The 22,754-nt window shown below is 38.8% G+C and overlaps 1 protein-coding gene across 28 annotated transcripts in view; it reads left to right on the top strand.

Annotated features, from left to right (window-relative positions):
* GPD2 (glycerol-3-phosphate dehydrogenase 2) overlaps positions 1–22,754 on the top strand; it is a 240,167-nt gene that overhangs the window by 146,967 nt on the left and 70,446 nt on the right. For all 28 annotated transcript variants that reach the window (XM_051848606.2, XM_070070848.1, XM_008258597.4 and 25 more), the window contains 3 exons: positions 10,526–10,690; positions 11,494–11,638; positions 21,710–21,903. In XM_051848606.2, coding sequence (XP_051704566.1) covers positions 10,526–10,690; positions 11,494–11,638; positions 21,710–21,903 — 504 coding nt within the window. The remainder of the gene's footprint in view (positions 1–10,525; positions 10,691–11,493; positions 11,639–21,709; positions 21,904–22,754) is intronic.

Below are 22,754 nucleotides of genomic sequence, written 5' to 3'. Positions count from 1 at the left end.
GGAGCTTCTTCCAGGTCTCCCATGTGGGTGCAAGGGCTCAAGGACTTGGGCCATCTTTTATTGCTTTCCCAGGCCAGAGCAGAGAGCTGGATGGGAAGTGGAGCAGCCAGGTCTCGAACAGGCACCTATATGGAATGCTGGTGCTTCAGGCCAGGGCGTTAACCTGCTGCGCCACAGTGCTGGCCCCTGAGATAACATTTTAGAATTAATTACAGTAAAAGGGCTTAATACTTTACCAAATAAGAAGTTTAGCATGTAAAGAGTAAAATGACCCTAGTTTGGTGGGAACATAGAAAATGGCTCTAAATAATAATTGAATGGAAAAATGACCATTTCACTCATATACAGTAAATTTTAAAGTAATTACAGATCATTAAAACTGTAGAAATATAACATTCTTAATTATTGGTTTGACTAAGGTATAAAACAAAGTTTTATAGAATTGTATTTGCTGCAATGCTGATAAATGCTGACATTTCTTTTTTTTGTTTGTTTTTTAAATTTTAGCTCCACATATAAGGGAGAACATGCAGTATTTGTGTTTCTGGGTCTGGCTTATTTCACTCACATGATGTCCTCTAGTTGCATGTATTTTTCTGCAAACAGTAGAATTTCATTCTTTTTTTTTTTTTATAGCTGAATAATATTTCATTGTGTATGTATACCACACTTTCTTTATCCATTCATTTGATGGTGAACATCTGGGTTGATTCCAAATTTTGGCTATTGTGAATAGTGCTGCTATAAAAATGTTAATGCAGGTATCTCTTTGATACATTGTGTTCACATCTTTTGTATATATTCCCAGTGGTGGGATTACTGGATCGTATGGCAGATCTAGTTCTAGTTTTTTGAGAAATCGCCACATTCTTTTCCATAGTGACTGCATTACTTTATACTCATCAACAGTGTATAAGTGTTCCCCTTTCTCCTCATCTGGGCCAGCATTTGCTACTTTCTGTTTTTGGGATTTTAGCCATTCTGACAGGGGTGAGGTGATATCTCATTGTGGTTTTGATTGCATTTTCGTTGTGGCTAGTGGTATTTGCTGGCCATTTGTATTTCTTCTTTTAAGAAATGTCCTTTGAAGTCCATTGCCCATTTCTCAGTTGGATTGGTTGTTTTTTTGTTGTTGAGTTTTTTAAGTTGTGACATATTTGGGATATTAATCTTTTGTCAGACAGGTGGTTTGCAAATACTTTTTCCCATTCTGTTGGATGTCTCTTCAGTCTATTGTTCATTTCATTTGCTGGGCAGAAACTTCTGAGTTTTATATAGCCAATTTGTTTAGAACTGCTTTTGTTGCCTGTGATCTGAGAGTCTTGTCCAAGAAATCATCACCTATCCCAATGTCTTGGAGTGTTTCCCCTATAATTTCTTCCAACAACTTCATAATCTCACATCTTAAATTTAGGTCTTTGATCCATTAGTTGATTTTTTTGTAAGGTGAGAGGTATGGATCTAATTTCATTCTTTTACATATATACATCCAGTTTTGCCAGCACCATTTGTTGAAGAGATTATCCCTAATACACTGTATGATCTGAGTACTTCTGTTAAAAATCATTTGGCTATGCTCACTTCTGCAGCACATTTACAAAAAATCAGTTGGTTGTATGTACATAGATTAATGTCTTGGCTCTCTATTCTGTTCCACCAATCTATGTATCAGTTTTTCTGACAATACCATACTGTTTTAATTATGTAGCTTTGAAGTATGCTTTAAAGTCAGGTCTTGTGATGACTCCAGCTTGATTTTTCTATCACTGGTATTGTTAGAACTTAGTTGCCTTCTCCATGAAGTTTCTCTGTATTTCTTATCTTACCTACTTTGCTTAACTGTCATGTCCAAAGTATAACACTTGTCCCAGGGATTTTCTCTTCCCACCCTCTGTTTTTTACCTTTGTTCTTATTTTTGCAATTCATAATTGTCTAACTAATTTTTTACTTGATTTTGTTTGTCTTCCCTATTGGAATGAGGGTCAATAGAGCAGAGATCAGAATAGTGTAACTCTCCTTGCTTTTTGGCAATGAGCCTGGCCTAAAATAGGTACTCAATAAATGTTTAATAAAGACATTAATGAATCTGCCACTTGCTGTCTAAATCATGCATCAAACCCTTATTTTACTAAAGTGTATGATTGGCCTCTTTCCAATGCTGGTGTTTTCTCTAATGAGCTTAAGATAGAAGATGTCCTATTTCCATTGCTTAGTAGGCAGAAGCGTAGGAAGAGAATAATTCTCTTACTGCCACGGATAGGGGCCAGCATTGTGGTGTAGCATCCTATATGGGCACCAGTTCATGTCCCAGCTGCTCCACTTCCAGTCGAGCTCCATGCTAATGTGCCTGGGAAAGCAGCTGAAGATGACCCAAGTGCTTGGGCCCCTGCACCCATGTGGGAGACCCGGAAGAAGCTCCTGGCTCCTGGCTTTTGTCTAGCCCAGCCCTGGCCATCGTGGCCATTTGGGGATTAAAAGATTAAAAGTTCAATAGTTTTCCAGGTTGAGTGAGATTTGTCATGGAGTAGGGAAAATGAGAAAAATGTGGGAGGTATGAAAGAGTGAATTATATTTGAAGTTGGGCACTGTAGTCAGTGTGGAAATTTAAGATGAATTTGAGAGGCAGGTGGGCCTTGAGGCTGTTGAAGTAATTAATTCCCTTATTGCTCTTGTAGCACAAACAAATCAGCTATTTATAGCATTTCCATAGGAATATGAATTGAATTCAAAGTAACTACCTTAGAAATCAACTTTGATGATAGAACTTGTTTGTAATTTGAACTTACCTTTAATAGAAAATTTGCCATATTGTCTGAACAAGTTCTTTAATGTTATAACTTCATATAAAAAGTAACCAAAATAACAACAACAGCTCAGTATAGCATAAAAACAATTAGGGTTCATTGTTCATTCATTGAAGTAGACATTTAGGTGCTTCCTCTGATCTTGAATCTGGTTGGCTGGGCATTCTGTGAACCCTGCTGAACTTGCATTCCTGTGTGGAGGTGCGGGCTGTTACAAGATGGCCTTGTCTGGGAGCATTGGATCAAATCGGCACCTATCTCTTGTCCTTTTCTTAGTAAAGGCAAGCTAACCAGGGAATAGCCTTCTCATAACATTGGGAGAGGGCAAGAGCACAAACAGGAACACACAAGTTCTCTTTTGAGCTTGTTTTTATCATGGCTACTGACACTTCATTGGCCAAAAAATTTCCCGTGGATGAGTCCAGAGTCTGAGTAGGAGAGGACACTGTGAAGTCTCATGGCAAAGAGCACGACTACAGGGAAGATGGAGGAACTGGGGCAATTTTTGCAATGGACAGCATAGCCAATGAAGCCAATCAAATCAAAATTTAATTATAATTCTGGATCTAATAGAAGAGTTTTTCTAATTTCCTTCATGAAACACCTGTATTGTAGTCTTTGTTGATACCCAGTCTTTTTGCACATGCTGGGGAATAAGAGAAACCAGAAATGGGGAAAAAATTGAAGTGTAGTTTTTGAAAAGATAGATAACTATTAAAGATTAACCATGACAAGCATGATATAATGGCAGAGATACTCAGCCCTTGTATCCTTGTCTGAGACATTGAAACCTCAAGGAATATGGTGCATCACCCACATTCCCCCACATAGGTCAGTGACATACTGAAAAGCTGCAACTCAGGCATTCCAGTCCCAGAGCCACTGTGTTCTGCACTTTTTTTTTTAAAGGATTTTATTTATTTATTTAAGAAGTAGAGTTATATCGGTGAGAGGGAGAGACAGAGAGAAAAGTCTTCCAACCACTGATTCACTTTCCAAATGACGGCAATGGTTGGAGCTGCATCGATCCGAAGCCAGGAACCAGGAGCTTCTTCCAGTTTTCCCACGAGGATCCAGGGGCCCAAGTGCTTGGGCCATCCTCTACTGCTTTCCCAGGTCATACCAGAGAGCTGGATCGGAAGAGAAGCAGTCAGGCCTCGAACCAGTGCCCAAATGGGATGCCGACCCCACAGCGCCAGCCCCTGTTCTGCACCTTTTCAGTCATATTCTCCCTGTGCTGCCCCCTGTGCTTACCCTGCCATTACACTGCCATTCCTCACATAATCACTTTTACAAGTGGTTTACTTTTGGAAATTGTATTATTGTCACAATTCATGAAGAGTATGTTGTCATTTCAGGCTTTCCTTTTTTTTTTTTTTTTTTTTTGACAGGCAGAGTTAGACAGTGAGAGAGAGAGACAGAGAGAAAGGTCTTCCTTCTGTTGGTTCACCCCTCAAATGGCTGCTATGGCCAGCGCTGCGCCGATCCTAAGCCAGGAGCCAGGTGCTTCTCCTGGTCTCCCATGTGGGTGTAGGGCCCAAGCACTTGGGCCATCCTCCACTGCACTCCCTGGCCACAGCAGAGAGCTGGACTGGAAGAGGAGCAACTGGGACAGAACCGGCGCCCCAACTGGGACTAGAACCCGGGGTGCCAACGCCGCAGGTGGAGGATTAGCCTAGTCGGCCAGGCTTTCCTGTCTAAGTGTACTCATTGTATGTACTTAAAGTAGAACTTATTTGTTTTTTTAAGCATTTTATTTCAGAATAGTTGTACATTTACTAAAGAGAAACCATGTGGTAGTAATACAGAAAATTCCCATTTCCTCACTTCACATCTTATGCTGGTGTCTTTGTCACAATTAATGAACCACACCTAGCTTCCTGTATTTTTTTTTTTATTCAAACTTCTTTTATCCCTTGCACCCCTCCAAGCCAACATTCTGTGTTCAGATTTTCTTTGTTTGTTTTAATTTTAGCTCCCGCATATAAAGGAAAATGAGCATTCAAACAGATTTAATAACACACACACACTCGCAAACTATTTTGCTCTGCCTCTACCTGCATTCTCCCCATCAAAAAGGGAAATTTTAAATATGATGGTTACATTAAATCAGCTTGGATTTGATAAGTTAGCCTTTGAATTTCCTTTGCAGTGACGGGGAGGAAGCTGCCACAGAGGTCATTGTGATACTGTCAGTCTGAGACAATGAAGCATACTGTGTGGATTTTGTTAGAAATGGGATTAAAGCTTTAGGGCTATGTTCTTTATTTCAGGAGTCCTTTTCCTTAAGTAGTCAAAGTAAATTACACAAGACCAAGGTCAAAGCACAGAGAAATAGAAAGAAATATTTTCAACATCGCAATCATGAGCATTTTTGTGGATGATGAAATTATGGACAGGTGTTATTTTAATTAAGAACTGTTTTTTCTAGCAGTTAACTTTTACACTTGAAAGTAGGTATCAGAAAATCTGTGCACATATATAAGTCTGAGTACAATAAAGGACCCTTTAAAAGATGCCATGTGAAAAGGAAGGTTGCATGTAGGTTTGCAGAGCATCTCAGAATTTTTAGACCTGAAGGAATAGGTAAATGCCAGGCAATTTATTACCTGGGTTTTTTTCTTTTTTTTTTTTTTTGTATTTATTGATTCTTCACCCTTTAGCTAACTATTTTGCATGTTAACTTAGTTGCCAAACTTGGACTCTGAGGAGAGCGATATTACTGTGTCCCCAAAACATTTATATTTAAGGCGTATCTTTTTAGATTATTACATCCTCAAATATGTGTGGTCACGCATTCTTCACTTAAAATTTCTCTCACTTTCTTGTGTGCACTGAAAATCAAGAGAAACATCTCTATTACCACCAACCTTCATTCTTTTTGGTGGATAGATTTTGTATTTTGTTTTTCTAAACAAGGGAAAACAGTTACAGTTCCACCTCTTATGTGCTTCCTCTCCTATGAGCTGTAAGCTCAGTATGTGCACATATGTAAGATTTCAAGTGCAAAAGAGAACAGAGTAGGAAACAGATTTTCACAGTCCCCGTCTGGATCCTTGTGTAAGTGCCAATGTAAAGCTATTCACTGATGAGTGAAACTCAGTATAATGTTGCCCGGCTCTAAGGAAACAGATTTGAAATTTTAAACTTAATAGGCAGATCAATTGGGTAGGGATTTGAGATTATTGTATAGCATTCTAATGACATGCAGTGTTGTCAAAAAACTTCTTTTTACCCAGGAATAAAATTACAGGAGGCACAGAGATATACCTTTCAAAATGTCAAAAGACAGGGTTGGGGAAATTTAGTTAACAATAATGAAAATATATCACTTAAACCCCAGGAAGCATACTTTGCAAGCATCTGGGTATCTCAGGGTAAAGGGTACTTTTAATGTGGATAGGGGAGGAGGGTAAGGTTTATGCTGAATCCTGGGATATAAATGGATTGAGGTGAATGTCTGGAAAGAGGAGGATTGCTGGGTGCAGGTGTGCGATTTTGGACTCAGAGGGAAGCCATATTTCTTGGTCCTTGGTTTTTAGGAGCCTAGAGTTCGCTGTATTGCATTTCCCTGCAAAGCAAGGGGCTACTTGTGGAATATGTTCTGAGGGAGTCACGCATAACCATTTCTCCTTTCTTCTCACTTACTCAGTTTAAATACAGGGTTAGTTTAGGACTAATTTCATACTAGTGCTCATGTAGGATGCCTGTGTTGCAGACAGCTGCTTAACCCATTGGCCCCTAAGTGTACATTTTACACATATCCCTCAAATCTCATGTACCAATCTACTAATGGAATTTCATAAAACAAGAGACAAGTCCTTTCATTCCATACTTAGAAATAATATTTCTAATACCTAGTTATTTAAGATATGGACTGCAATTTAGCTACACTGAAAACTTATTGAATACCTATTCTGTGTCTAGTACTAATGAGGGGGAAAAAAAAAGAAAGAAAATGAACAAATAAAACTTCTTGCTTTCCCTAAGACATGAAAATCTGAGTGGGAAGTAAGTTCCACCAGAGTAGAGATTGCCCTATGTGTTTCTCCATTTTGTTCCCTGTGTTTTTCACAGTGCCTGACTCATAACAAAGAATTATGTTTGTAGGTAGATGGATACATGAATAAATGTCGTATCTGCTGTGGTGTAGCAGGTTAAGCCACCACCCACAAGCCTGGCATCCCATATAGGTGCTGGTTCGATTCCTGGCTACTCCACTCCCCATCCAGCTCCCTGATAATGTGCCTGGGAAAGTAGCCTAAAATAGCACAAGTGTTTTGGCCCCTGCTACCTACATGGGAGACCTAGAAGAAGCTCTTGGCTCCTGGCTTTGGTCTGTCCTAGCTCTGGCTGTTTTGGCCATTTAGGGAGTGAACAAGCAGATGGAAGATCTCTCTGTCTCTCTCTCTCTCTCTCTCTAACTCTGCCTTTCAAATAAAATAAGTAAATCTTTTTATAAAAAAGATATAATACAGTATAATGTTGACACAGAGAAATTGGCTTGGAGAGGATGAAGAGAAGTGGAGACTTATTGGGGAGATATTTGAATTAGATCATGAGAGATCCACAGAGGTTTTCCAGAGCTTCTAGAATGGTTTCTAACCAGAAAAATAAATGCAAAGGCAAGAGGGTATCATATGGCATGGATGGTCAGGAAGCTACAGATAATCCTAGTAAAGAAGAATATGGTACTACAAGAATCCTGGCAGATGAAGATTGTATCACAGAGGCCCTTTGTTGGTAAGTTACGTACCTAATTCAAACCAGGGCACATGCTGCTGGCTTCTAGGAGTGGATGTGGATAAGCGAGGACCAAAACAATGTGTTTCCACCACACATTTTTAACTAAGGTTAATGTCCTTTACCTTCAGTGTTGGAATATAGAAGCTAATTAAGGAGACATTTCTTAGTGTAGAAGCAACAGAGCTTGAGGAACTATACTAATACTCTGATTTATACACACACATATATATATATGCTTTTATATATATATATGATATACTGATGTTTCAATGGGTTTTATATTTTTAAATGTGCTAAAAGAGGGATGGCCACTGTGACATGGTAGGCCAAGTTACTGCTTGGGATACTGGCTTGCCATAATGTTGGGATGCTGGCTTGCTATATTGGAGTGCCTGGGATCGAGTCCCATCTCCAAATCTAGTCCAGCTTTCTGCTGATGTGTACCCTGGAAAGCAGCAAATGATGGCTCAAGTACTTGGATCCCTGCTACCCACATGGGAGACCCGAAGGGAGCTTCTGGCTTTAGCCTGGCTCAATCCTGGCTGTTGCTGGCATTTGGAGAGTGAACCTACAGATGTAAGATCTCTTTCTCTCTCTTTCTCTTTGTTGCTCTGTCTCTCAAAAAAACAAAAACAAATAAACCTTAAAAGCATACTAAAAGAAATTTGTATAGTTTCAAAGTGAGCTTAGAATCAGATGACTGTGTGATAGAAAAACCACTTTGCAAAGGAATCTGTCACTTAATAAAATGGAATTTTTACCTGGTTCCTTTGAACAGTGACTTGATTTAGGGTCTAAAATAGTTCATCCACACATGTCTTTCCAGAGACTTGTCCTGTCCAAATGAAAGAACACCCAGGTGGGTAAGAGTTTCCCTACCATACACCTATGGTGAGAGAAAATGTGACTTAGATTTCTTGTACTTCCAAATACTTACCTCACTTGGGTGGACGACTTCATTGCTACATACATACATGTTCTAGAAAGATTGACACTTTGAGATGTGATGGCTTTGAACAGCCCTTGTCTTAAATGTTGAGGAACAATTTTTTTTCATGCTATTTGTTGAACTCTTTACTTAGTATAGAATTAATCATATTTATATAATGTTAATTGAAAATCAATCTTAGTAAAAAATAAGAATGGGAATAGGAGAGGGAGGAGGAGGGAGGGAGGAAAGGTGGAAGGGTGAGGAGGGTGGGAAGAATGACTATGTTCCTAAATTTATATTTATGAAATGCATGAAGTTTGTGTACCTTAAATAAAAGCTTTCTGGGGGAAAAAACTAAGAAAGACCAGGCAGAAGAAAGAAAGAAAGAAAGAAAGAAAGAAAGAAAGAAAGAAAGAAAGAGAGAGGGGGGAGGGGGAGAAGGGGGGAGGGAGGGAGGGAGGGAAGGAAGAAAGAAAGGTAAATTTAATGGAATGTGCACTGCGTAATTTCCTTAGATCAAAGAGAAGATCTGTAATGGAACTTTTGCTGTTTTTTTATGCTGCATGCTTTTAACTTTGTGGAGTATATTCCAGTTCTGAATAAGGGGCTCCACATTTGATGATTTCTTAAACTTAACTTTAAATATGCCTACTGACTATTTTAAGTAACTTTAGGGTTATGCTGAGTTGAAATGTATGGAATCGCTACCCTTTTGTCCCACTTAAAACTCAACAACTACTGTTGTTATTCTTGTTTTCTGTCTTATGCTTCTATTCTGTTAATTTTAGGATAAAGTAATCCAGATACAAATAATACAGTTTGGGATAAAATAACTCCAAAATAATAAGTTTGCATGTTGAAGTTTAACGTGTGCTGTCCGTTTGCTAGGGCATTTAATTTTGGAGGAAATGTTCTTGGCTGATTGTATTAGTTCAGCGGTTTTAAAATAAGATGTTTGAGGGGAGGGGTGTGGAATCTTCAGTCATTGATTCTCTTTATAACTTTGCCCTTTTAGCTGGAACAGATTACTTGTGTAGTGCTTCTAGCCCTGCACAGACTGAATCACAAGGAAGAAACTTTACATAAACCATTTATACTAAATGTTTGGTATGCTGGCAACATAAATCAACAACAATATCCATTACAAATTCATCCCTTTATCAGTATTATCTTGATAGAACTGATCCCAATGTGTGGGAATTTGAACCCTGCCTCAATACATCTAGCCCTGGATAATTAATTATTCAGGGCACAGAGAACCTGGCCCCTGCAATGTAGAGTAATTCTTCCTGGTCAGCGTTAACTCCACTGGCAATAATAAATAGAAAAAGTCTCTGGTGATGCCAGTATTTTAAAGTGATTAATCATCTTTCCACCCTTCTCCTCCCCCTTAGTTTTCTTTAACTAGAATTTTTCAGCAATAAATCTTTAACAATACAGGTAGGAATTGTTCTGTAATTAAATTTTGCCCTGCTTAATTTCTTACCTTTTATGTGAATTAAAAAAAATGTTACATTTTAAGGAGCCCTGATCAAAATTCAAACCAAGAAAAATCCTTTTATAAATACAGAAAGAGTCTCTATGGAAGATTAAGCTCTTGATTTTGAATGTTAGATAGAGCACATACTCATAAAAATTGTTCGTCAACACCAGTTGGGGTGTCAAATATTCTGAAGTTTTGAATGACTTCACTTTCATGCTTACGATTTGTCTGTATTAGGAAAAGTCTGACATATACATATGTTCCAACACGGAGAGAATAATTACTTATTTCTTAAGTATAATTGATGTTAGCTCTGTAGGAAAGAGATATTTTTCACCATTTTTTGTGATACACAAAAGATACTTGCTGAAGTAGCAGGTGAATGCCTGAGTGAGAAAGACCATGTATTTTTAAATTGTGCCCCGTAGAGCTGCCCAACCATCACATAGATTCTGGGTGACAGGGACAGATGTGACATATCTGTTGTGACATACTTCTGTACCACCAGTGTGTGGCTCGAGGTGACTCCTGTCCCTCCCCTGATGCTTTCTCTGCTGCAGGACAGCACAACGATGCGCGGATGAACCTTGCCATTGCACTCACTGCTGCCAGGTATGGGGCTGCCACAGCCAATTACATGGAGGTAGTGAGCTTGCTCAAGAAGACAGACCCCGAGACAGGCAAAGACTGTGTGCGCGGAGCCCGGTGCAAGGATGTCCTCACAGGTACGCCGAGTCTGCCAGGGAGGCATGTCCCAGCGTCTTGCCTTGCTTATACAATGACTGAATTGTAATTTTTCTGTCACTTGTCTTTCATTTGAGGCAGGCTTCAGAGTCATATTAATTATATTCCTTATTGTCAACAATGACTGGTTTAACATGAAAATTTTCCCTTGTGGGACTTGGGCAATTTTCACCCTTTGTGTTAAATACTAGTAATGATAATGATAATAATAAATGGCCACAAAATTCCCACAGCTGTGAATGCATTCCATTTTCCTTACAAAAACATGTGATTAATAAAATTAAATAAATGTGCCAAGTTTCACAGTATCATTTAGGTGACACAGGCAGTGCATTGACACATTGTTAAAGTCAATCATTTATAACTTCTGTTGGATTTTCTTTCTGGCCTTGATACGATGGTCAGATAGCCAATTTCACAATTACATCCTTTCTTGAAGAACACCAGCACTGAGAATTATATTGTCTAATGGCAACACTGTTTACAAATGTGAGTTTTATGGAGAAAGCATGGCTTATTTACTTAGTCTGCTTGGTAAGTTGACTGAGAACCACAGTGGACAAGTGGCATGCCTTTATTTCTTCAATTCAGACTTGTTTTTGGTGAATCGACTCACATGTGGGCCTTTTGTTTGGCTCTTCGAAAACTCTAGCTGAGCATGTCACTTAGTGTGGTATGCAATAGACTGCACCATAGGTTAAGTTAATAGGTGATTTAATAATCCACATCACTGGTGAACAGAGAAACAAATGGGCGGTGTGATTGATGCTGCTGTTTTTCACAGGGCAGGAATTTGACGTGAGAGCCAAATGTGTTATCAACGCCACAGGACCTTTCACAGACTCTGTGCGCAAAATGGATGATAAGAACGCTGCAGCCATCTGCCAGCCGAGTGCTGGTGTCCATATTGTGATGCCTGGTTATTACAGGTAACTGTCTTCCAGCTTGGTCGTTGCTACCCAACAGAGATGCACAAGAGACTGTCTATGTTCAAATTCTTCCTGTAGCACAACTTTCTTATTAAGAGTCTGACTTGCTGTTCAAAATGAGGAGAAACAAGGAGAAACTCTTCCACAACACAAAATACAAAGTAGAATTGGGAATTCGCTAGCTACTTAAGGCAACACTTCTTTCGAAGGATTAATGATTGGAACCTGTGCATTTTGTACTTTGTTCAGTATACTCACCTTTAGAGACTAAGCGTTGGTACTTTTTGAAACATATTTTTAAGTAAAACATTTTAAACATTTTTGCGAAATATACAAATATGCTCATGAAGAATCTGAAAGTGTGGGCCACTGCTCAGGTACTCTTAGGTTTATAATTCTTGAAGTGATGTTTTTAAAACTATTATTGCAGGTGCTAATTTCTAACCCATCGAATTAACAGAGGTAAATGTGAATGGAGAAATAGATAGGCGTAGAGATGAAATAAGAATAACTGTTGACTGAAAGCCATTCAAGCTGAGTGATGGGTACATGCAGGTTCACTAAACTCTATTTTTGTATGTGTTTGAAACTGAAAAAAGAACATTTATGTGGTTCTAGCTAAAAATTATCGATGATTACCTTTAATCTATCTTTAAAGACATCTGTGGGAAAAATTCAGGTGCTTATGGTAAGAGTTTGGAACATGTGTACTGTTTGTTTTTTCTATGTATAGTCAATCTAGTGGGCAAACCAGAAATTCCATATGAAATAATGATCTACGTGCAAAGGTATTCATTATTTGCAATTGAAAAAGATTAGCCCGTGGAATGGAAACGGTAGGGCCCTGGCAAAGCCTCCAGCGTCTCCCTCACCAAAACCAAGTGACCTGCTCCTTGGACTCTGCTGTTCCCTCACACTAGGGTCCCTTCTAGGGCGTCAGCTGGGGGCTGCTCTTGGTCTCGTTTTTGTTCAAAGAGCCCCTGGCTTCTTCACTCAAGCCCTGTGAGAACTGAGCACCCTCGTGGGGTTCAGGGCTTCCCCACAGGGAACTCTGCAGAACAGTGGCACCATGCTGGCCTGAACCAAACAAAGGAAGGAGCCCAGGCCTCTGACCTGACCCTGCTCAGGCAGCCACTGTTGGAAGCCACCTCGGGCCTGGCCCCACTGTCTGCCATCAGGGCCTCCTGGCTGCTGTGTTTCAAAGACGACTTTTGCCTCTGCGCTTGACCTCACAGATGCCAGTCTCCGTGCAGGGAGAGAACCAGGCAGGAAGGAGGCCTCAGTGCCAGGTCAGTGCCCATGTCAAGCTCGTTTCCCCTGCGTGCCTGTTGCCGAAGATGCTGGCTTGGAAGGCCGGCCCACACCAAGCTACTTCAACTCCCAGGTTCATGGAAGATTCCAGGCCTTGCCTGCAACTCCCTTCCAACCGCCACTGCACCCCCTGCTTGCTGGCTCTCGGAAGCCCAGAGGTGGGTGTCCTTGTGGGCTTGGATTTTCCCCAGGGATGACCAGCATTTGACCAGCCTAAAGGCCCAGGGCCTGGGGCAGCTTCACTGGTTGCAGTCTAGAAGCAGGAGAGGACCTCACTGTCTGGTCAGGGGAGGGGCAGGAGTGGTTTTGGCCGGCGCCCACCCCACGTCCACACACCAGAGGAGACCCAAGGCCTCCGTCTTGCCTTGCTTGCAGGGTGGGGCCGGGCCTGCAGACGGACTGCTCCTAGAGGCTGTTCAGGACAAGTTCACTCAATTAAACTCAAAAGTACTGACTGGCAGGCAGGTGCCCTCTGCGAATGGAGGCGGAAGCTTCACCTTTCTGTCTTGGCTTTTCTTTGAGCTGTGGGGGGGCATCCATTTCCAGGGTAGGGGAGGAAATACTAAATGAATTGTTCTATTCAATCCATCTCACTTGTTTCTAATAAAGGAAGCAGCTGAACAAAAAAAGAAAGAAAGAAAGAAAGAAAGAAAGAAAGAAAGAAAGAAAGAAAGAAAGAAAGAAAGAAAGAGATTAGAAACCATCTCAGATCCTCACCTCACTTCAGGGGCTTATAGAATAAATCATGGCATATCCATACAAAAGAATATTGTGTAGTCAGTAAAAGTTATAATTACAAATGACTTTAATGTCCCACAAAACGTTAATAATACAGTGTTTCTTTAGAATCTAGGACTCAAAATTTTATGTGCAGTAAGATTATGTATGTTGTAGGATCTAAACATTATATGTAGAAAAAGACTGGAAAGAAATGTGTTAAATGCTGATGGTGATTATCTCTAGGCAAGCTGATTATGGGAATGATTTCCTTTCATATTTTAATAATTTTTCATAAAGGACAAATAATTGGGTCTTAAATATTTGAAACAGATGTGCAGAAATTGTGATATTTTCTATAGTATCTGTCTTCTAGAATCTTATCCTGCTGTGTTATAAATAATGCTGCCTCATTAATTAGTTTTCTAGTGACAAAATTTTTCCAAAAAGCATCCAAGATGTACCTAATTTGTACCAAATACACTTCTACTGAGAATATATTGAAGATAATTTCTTTTTTCTCTTATTTTATTTTTTAAAATTTTTGGCTAACATGTTAACCTTTGTCCATTTTTATGCAGTACAGTATTTCAATACGTGCACATTGAATAAACCAATCAAATCAGGCAACCAGGCTTTCCATTTCCTTATTTATTTTTCTGCTTGAGGCTAAAAATAATTTTTTTACCCACCAATTCCCAAAGTTTTCTTCTCAATTTCTTTTTTTTTTTAAAGATTATTTTATTTATTTGAAAGAGTTACGGGGTATGAGAAGAGAGAAAAAGAGAGAGAGAGAGAATCTTCCATCCGTCAGTTCAGTCCCCAAATAGCCATGACTGCCAGGGCTGAGCCAGGAGTCTGGAGCTTCTTCTGGATCCCCCTCATGGGTACAGGGGCCCAAGGACTTGGGCCATCCTCTGCTGGTTTCCCAGGTGCATTAGCAGGGAGCTGGATCAGAAATAGAGTAGCCAGGATTTGAACCAGCACCCATATAAGATGGCAGCATTGCAGGCAGCAGCTTAACATGTTATACCACAATGCCAGCCCCCTCTTCATTTTCTTAATGTCTACATGAGCTAGGTAGACAGTGCTTAGTATTTTTACTTTGCATAGGTAACACCAAGATGCCTGTAGTCATTGTATAATGGTGTAGTGGTACCTAGTTGAGTTTTAAAAACTGTTATCCAGAAGTTCAGTTCAAATGAAAAAGATTAAATAACTGTAACTTTCTCGTATGTTTCTTGTATGGAGAAATTTTCAACAGTAGTTTCTATAATATACACTTATTTGTGTTTTTTATTGTGTTGGATTAAAAATATCCATGTCCAACTAGTTTGTAAGGTATAAGGCTTTTTAAAATTTGTATATAATTGTCTATAAGAATACAATACAGATGTAATCACCATAATCCTTTTATTTGTTTTGATTTTCTATATTCAACATATTTGCTTGTGTGTTGTATCTCATATTTTCTTCATTATTGTCCAATGATATCAGAAGACACATTTCCCAAGGTTTTATGTTAATTCTATTGTTAAATAATGACATCCATTGGAATAAGCCATCTTATATTGTGACCCTAGTTTTCCTATAATTAAGATGGTAAATATTCTGCTCTTTCAGAGTACATAGACTAGTGGACAACACATAGAACAAGTTGAGCTGATACCTGGGCATAGAACTTCTTGGGTTTGTTCAGTACTTCTTGCTATTATGTGACTTTGGGCAAGCTGTTTGTTTCAACTCTGATTCTTCATCTCCTGATGTACCTAACATTTTGAAAGTTCAAACAATGAACCTTTGATTAGTTTGTATCTGTCTTATGACTGCTGTTCTCAGCTGTTGGCACAGGGTCTGGCACAGGATAGTGCCCAATAAAGATCTTTGAGTGAATCTTACTTTTTCGTGTCAACTTGCCCAAAATGATATTGTTGCCTTTTCTGTATTAAAATTTTAATGTAATATTTAAGAGATTTTTAAATATAGAGAATTTAAAATATGAAAACAAAATGTGACTCTTCATCTTGCCCACATAATAACTGTAACAAAAATAAATACTTATAGATAAAAATAATGTAAAGGCATGATCAGAAATCTCAACTACTAAGGAAAAATAGGATAGAAAAGGAAAAGCCTTCCCTGTCTTTTCTCTTCCCCCAAATTCTTCTGTAGTAAACAGTAACCTTTTCTTCCAATTCTTGCCATAGAATTTTGTTTTTATTTGCACAAAAATAAACCCTGTTAAAACTTTGCAAGAAAGTCTGCTACAGACTATGCTTTGTGCATTTAATAATAGAGTGATGGGGTATCTTAGGTCTAAATATATATATATATATATATTACCTGAATATAATATTTTCAGATCAAAATACTTTTCTTTTTTAAAAAACTTATCTTTTAAGTCAATACATCTTATTTATTTGAAAGGCAGAGTAACAGAGAGATAGAGATAGAGAGAAAAAGAGAGAGAGAGAGAGAAAGATCGATCTCTGGTTCACTGCCCAATGACCATAATGGGAAAGACTGAGCCAGGCTGAAGCCAGGAGCCTGGGACTCCATGTTGTCTCCTACATGTGTATAGAGGCCCAAGTACTTTGGCTATCATTTGCTGCTTTCCCAGGTACATTAGGAGGGAGCTAAATTGGAAGTAGATCAGCCAGAAATATTACTAGTGCTCTAATATGGGCTGGTTTGCAAGCAGCAGCCTAACCCATTGTGCCACAGTGCCAGCCCTAAATACCTTTCTTAATCCTAAAAATTTGGCATTAGTTTCAGGCTCCCTCCCCATAAATCATGAAAATGCAAGTCACAGCTAGTTCTGTCTCAGTACAGGGTGCAGTAAATGATCTCATTCTACTGTGGGAGAATTTGATATCCTCATTTTTACCACCATGGGCTACAATGACTCCACATCCTGCTGGAAACCCCAAAGGAGGGGTCTGCAGCCTTGTGCCCATTAAGGCTCTGCTGCAGATGAACCACTTGCCTCTGCATTGCGGGCTGGATTAATTGTTCGTTCTCGCCTTCAGCACTGATCTACAGGGAAGTATAACTCTGGCATCGCATAAGGATGGTTTTCTCCTCCATATTAAGTCATTCTCTTGGGTGAGGTTAGGAGATCAGATTGGAATCAGTCCCTGGTCTCATAAATCCATCATACTTAGCAGTTGCAGCTCAAGGGTTTTGACAAAGTCTTTAGAGATGAACAAGAGCTAGTCTGGAACCAAGCAGTGATGACTTACTACCAAGATATTTCAGTTGAAGCCTGATTAGATTGGAAATGCAGTGAGTTCAGTAGCCATCAATGTATTGAGTATAGGTTGGATAAAGAAGAGTAAAGCTAAAGTGTACCATGTGTCTTGGTGGCAGAATTTCAGAAGTATATTCATGGCATTTATTGTTTGCTATGGCCCTCACCCAATCTCCACACACAAAATTGTTTTATAACATGACAATAGCTTTTTTTTTTTTTTCAGTGCGGGATGCTTAGGAAGGAGGAAATGTTTTAAATTTAAAAGTCATTTTTTAAAGCTACTCTTCAGACTATAATAAGAGCAAATCTGAAATTTCTATCAGTTGTGACATGATGCTCTTCCAAAAGCAGCAGTAATATACCAAATAACTGAACCACATGAAAGTAATCATGTCTTCCCTGTAGCCTACTAATACTTTTTCTACTGATAGGAGGTCAATTTTCTCTTCTATGGTATGTGTACATACTGTTAGCTCTAACACTGATTGCTAAGTAGTTAACAATGAATTGATTTCAGTTTAACTAAGGGTACTTCAGGAAAGCAATGATCTGCATGAGAAAAATGTTCATTACATTGAATGCTAGACACTCACATGGATTAGCAGCAAGCTTTTCCTTCTGATGTTAAGTAAATCATATAGATTAAAAAAAGACCTTTTTCTCACCGCATTGAATATACTGTCATTCTATGATGGTACGTCAGAAAGTTTGTGGAAAAATGAAATTAAAAGACAGGTTATTTTGTTGTAAAAACAAATGGAAATGCATACATAGATTTTTCATGATAGATGTTTTCTGTGAATTTGTTGAAGACTTCTTGAAGTTGATATCTATTTTCAAATTTTAAAATGATCTTGCAGAATTAATCCTTCATAAGAAAGCAAAGTTACTTAAGGGAGAACATGAATTAGGTAATTTAGAACTGATGAAAGATATTTCCAAGTGGATTCTTAAATTTTTATACCATTCATTAATAGCTTTGTCTACCCTCTCTGCTTGTTAATTTTATGTTTGACACATATGTCTTCACTTAAGTAGTTGCTTCTCTACAGTTTCCAGTTATATGTGTGTGTTGGTAACCATCACATTCACCCTTTAAACTGCTTTTATTGCATTGAAAGTTTTTAAAAGATTCAGTACTTGTGATTTTCTAACACAATTTTCTATCTAGGTTGTTGAATATTATAAGTTTGTGCTTAAGTTTTTTAGGTTTATTATTTTAGGCATATCATATGTTATCTGGTCCATGAGAAAGTTGGGTGTTAAATATATCAACATATAATTTGATCCTCAAATGTTAGAATATGGAATTTACCCTTATGTTTCAATATAGTACTGCTTATCCAACTGGATGCTAGAATGTTGGTTGAATCAATTCCCCCAATACATCCTCCCTCCACCCCTGAGTGACTGATACAATTAAGGAACATACTAATCCAGGATCAAAAAAGGTGCAGATGAAACTGTGGTTTACTAGATTTTTTTAAACAAAATTTATCATTTTATGACAAGTACAGTGAAATAATATATAGTCATGTTTAGAGACCAAAAATACTTGATGCTTATAGTTTTTAATATGTTAGAGTAAAAGTAAAGATATTTCCTTTAAGTAAATCTGAGTGAAGCTGTGAATCTTTACCAGAGGTCTAAATGATTGACATACTTCTGTGGTGCTTTGTGAATTTGCTAAGTAGAACTGTGACTTGATTTCCTCTCTATCTCACAAGTGGGCTATGGACAGTGATTTCTTTTTGCAAAAGTTGAATGGATGTGACATGGATTTCATGCAGCTGAAGTTTTCTTACAAAGACTAGTACACGTTTTAACCATAGAAGTGATGCACTAGTTAAGCTAATGACAGATTTCTTTAGTTCACAAATTCTTTTATTTGCTTTCGAACAGTATTGGCCTCTTATCCTAATATATTTGAATATTTTTCAAAGTTAAAATTATATATGTGTGAATATGTGTGTGCATGCATGTGTGTGTGTGTGTGTGTGTAGGAGAGAGAGGGAGACAGAGAGAGACAGAGAGAGAGAATGAACTTTCATTTGCTGGTTCACTCCCTTCATGCTTGGAATGACCAGAGCTGGGCCAGGACCAGGGCCAGGAATGACAAACTCATTACAGGTCTCCCATGCAGGTAGCAGGAACCCAATTACTTGAGCCATCACCACTGCATTCCAGAGTTTGCATTGGCAAAAAGTTGCAGTTGGAGCCAGGAATTCAACACAGGCAATATGAAGTGGGACAAGGATGTCTTTTTTTATATATACACAAAAAAAAATTTATTTTTTTATTTGAGAGGCAAAGTTACAGACAGGCAGAGGGAGAGACACAGAGAAAGGTCTTTCATCTGCTGTTTCACTCCCTGAATGGCTGCAATGGCTAGAGGTGAGCTGATCTGGAGCCAGGTGCCAGGAGCTTCTACTGGCTCTCTCAGGCAAGGGCAAGGACTCAAAGACTTGGGCCATCTTCTACTGCTTTCCCAGGCCATAAGCAGAGAGCTGGATTGGAGGTGGAGCAACCAGGACTTGAATGAGTGCCCAAGTGGGATACTGGCACCACAGGCAGAGGCTTAGCCTACTAAACCACAGTACCAGCCCCAGGGACATGGATGTCTTAAATTCTGGGCTAAATGCCCACTACTTTTTAAGTTTTAAAGAAATGATAAATATAAAAAGTTGATTGTATGCTCTTTTACATTTTGTTGTGTAAGAGGAGGAATTCTTGACATTTGTTTAAACAAAATATAATTGTGTTTCCTACTTAACAAATTGCATTAATAGAAGCTAAAAAGAATTTGCAGAAAATGCCTGTAGCATTGACTTGATATGGGGATTATGTCAAATTGAAATAGCTATCTGAAAATTTGGAGTGTTCTATTTGAACATGACATTTTCAGATTCTTCCCACCCCTTTCACAGTTTCTTCAAATTACTTCAAATGGCTAATGTGCATTAAAACCGGTTTTTAGTGAATTAAAAACAAAATCTGAGGGGTTTTGTTAGTGTTAATTTACAATCACCTGTTCTTTCAAATGTGTTTTGTAGAATGTTCAGTGCATTGTCAGTGCAAATTCTTGAATGATATTTTGCAAGGCTATATAAAATTTGTCAGGAGAGCAGCCTTGAACCTTGATTTGAAAGCAGAACACACACTAGTGTCTTCTATTTAAAAGAACTTCCTTGCTAAGATGCTACTCTCCCTTTGACCTTATCCTAAGGTATTATTATTTAGGTAGTAGTGGAAAACTGAGCCCTTTTCTTCAAGATGCAGTTTTTTTGAGGTTTCTTTAACCTTGAAATAAAGTAAGAAGCCTCATATTTGGTGAAGTGGCACAAGTTCATCTAGGCACAAAAGAGTCAAGAATTTTATGATTATATTCTAGTTTCCAGAAAGTTAGCCTCTTCACTTTCTCATATGCTTCTAAGATCATCTACTGAAACATGTACCAAATGTCAAATGTCCCAGGAAAGTACTTTTCCTAAACTTGAAAAAAGGTTGAAGAGCTATCCTTAATTAATGATTATAAAAGAAATTACAGACATTTATCCCACTGACATTATCTAATGTGCATGATCCAAGGAGTGTTAAAACCAAAACAATTGGAAGTTGAAGTCTACTTTCTTAATTAGCCTTGCATTGTTGAGTTGTGGAAGGGTGGTCATGCTGCAGAATGTTATTACTACATTTGTCCCATTTCTTTTTGTTACTAAAGTTATTTTTTCCTTTAGGAATTTCTAAATTAGAATAGCAGATCAAAAGTAATAGTTTGCGTCTCTCTAGCTTGCTGATTTGAGAATTACTGTATACAACATAGTTTTTAGAATGAAGTTAATATTTTTTTTTTCTCTCAGGTTATTTTTTTTTATCTTTTATTTAATGAATATAAATTTCCAAAGTACGACTCATGGGTTACAATGGCTTTCCCCCCCATACCGTCCCTCCCACCCACCACCCTCCCCTTTCCCACTCCCTCTCCACTTCCATTCACATCAAGATTCATTTTCGATTATCTTAATATACAGAAGATCAGCTTAGTATACCTTAAGTAAGGATTTCAACAGTTTGTTCCCACACAGAAACATAAAGTGAAAAATAATAGATGATTTTTTTTTAAATGATGATGAAATCAGATCAGACCTATTGTCATGTTTAATCCCAGTGAGAGTCAAGTTGGGAATTGATAATTTCTTTTTTCTTTTTTTTTTTTTTTACAGAAGATCAGTTTAGTGTACATTAAGTAAAGATTTCAATCGTTTGCACCCCCATAGAAACACAAAGTGAAATATACTGTTTGAGTACTCGTTATAGCATTAAGCCTCAGTGTACAGCACGCTAAGGACAGAGATCCTACATGAGGAGTAAGTGCACAGTGACTCCTGTTGTTGACTTTACAAGTTGACACTCCTGTTTATGGCATCAGTAATCTCCCTATGCACCAGTCATGAGTTTCCAAGGCTATGGAAGCCCCTTGAGTTCTCCGACTCTTATCTTGTTTAGACAAGGTCATAGTCAAAGTGGAGGTTCTCTCCTCCCTTCAGAGAAAGGCACCTCCCTCTTTGAAGACCTGTTCTTTCCACTGGGATCTCACTCACAGAGATCTTTTTGCCAGAGTGTCTTGGCTTTCCATGCCTGAAATACTCTCATGGGCTTTTCAGCCAGATCCGAGTGCCTTTAGGGCTGATTCTGAGACCAGAGTGCTATTTAGGACATCCGCCAGAGAATGAAGTTAATATTAACCATCTGCTAATTTAAGAAATAAATTATGTTTCCTTTTATCTCAGCCCCGAGAGCATGGGACTTCTTGACCCAGCAACCAGTGATGGACGAGTTATTTTCTTCTTACCCTGGCAAAAGATGACTATTGCTGGCACAACTGATACTCCAACTGATATCACATCCCATCCTATTCCTTCGGAAGAAGATATTAACTTCATTTTGAATGAAGTGCGTAACTACCTGAGTTGTGATGTGGAAGGTAACTGAAGCTTTCCTTTAAGTCAATAGGCTCTCTTAGATTCCCCCATCCATTCCAGCTTTCACTGGGAAATTGCCACATCTCCTTCTGACCCATCTGGTCTAATGTAACAGGTGCTGCCTACTTCTAGAACATGTATGAAGGCCAAATTATAGCTTCCTATATTCACATGAAACTCATGCAGCCCTTTTCTAATGGCAAGATTGGAATGCCACATGGGAGCTCTGAACACTCATGGGATTCCTAAATAGCAGGAAATGTCTCCAGCATTGCTGAATTTCTACTACTTGGGAGGACCTGACTCACAGACACAAGTTATCCATAGGCTGTTTAATGATAGAGTTACATAGTCTAAGAAGCTTAATGATCTGGGCCTTGGTATGTGTTGTCTTGGTTTAACAAAATACCCGAGACTGTTTTTGTTAAGAAAAGAGATCTATTTATCTCACAGTTTTAGTAGCTGAAAGTCCAAGATTGGCAGCCCCCATCTATTTGGCCTTTAATGAGAACCTTCTGGGTATATCACTATATGGCAGATGACATCACATGATGAGAGTATGGGGAGGGGAGAGAGAGAACAGAGGAGAAAGGAGGGAGGGAGGGCGGGAGAGGGAGAGAGAAAGAGAGAAAGTGAGTGAAGGAGAGATGAACCAAGAGACTGGGGAGCGGGGCCAGTCTCACTCTTATGACTGCTTTCACTCTTGGGAACTAATCCACTCCAAGAGACCAGCATTAAACCCTGTAGAAGGGTGGCTGTGACCCACTCACCTCCACTCCCCCACCTCTTAAGGTCTTAACACTTTTCAGTACCCTTAAATTGGGGACCACAACTTTCAGCTAAGAACCTCCCT

Source organism: Oryctolagus cuniculus, chromosome 3 (assembly GCF_964237555.1).
Source record: "Oryctolagus cuniculus chromosome 3, mOryCun1.1, whole genome shotgun sequence".
In the NCBI taxonomy this organism is placed as follows: domain Eukaryota; kingdom Metazoa; phylum Chordata; class Mammalia; order Lagomorpha; family Leporidae; genus Oryctolagus; species Oryctolagus cuniculus.
Note: the sequence above shows the minus strand (reverse complement) of the source record. Positions and strands in the feature narration are given on the sequence as shown.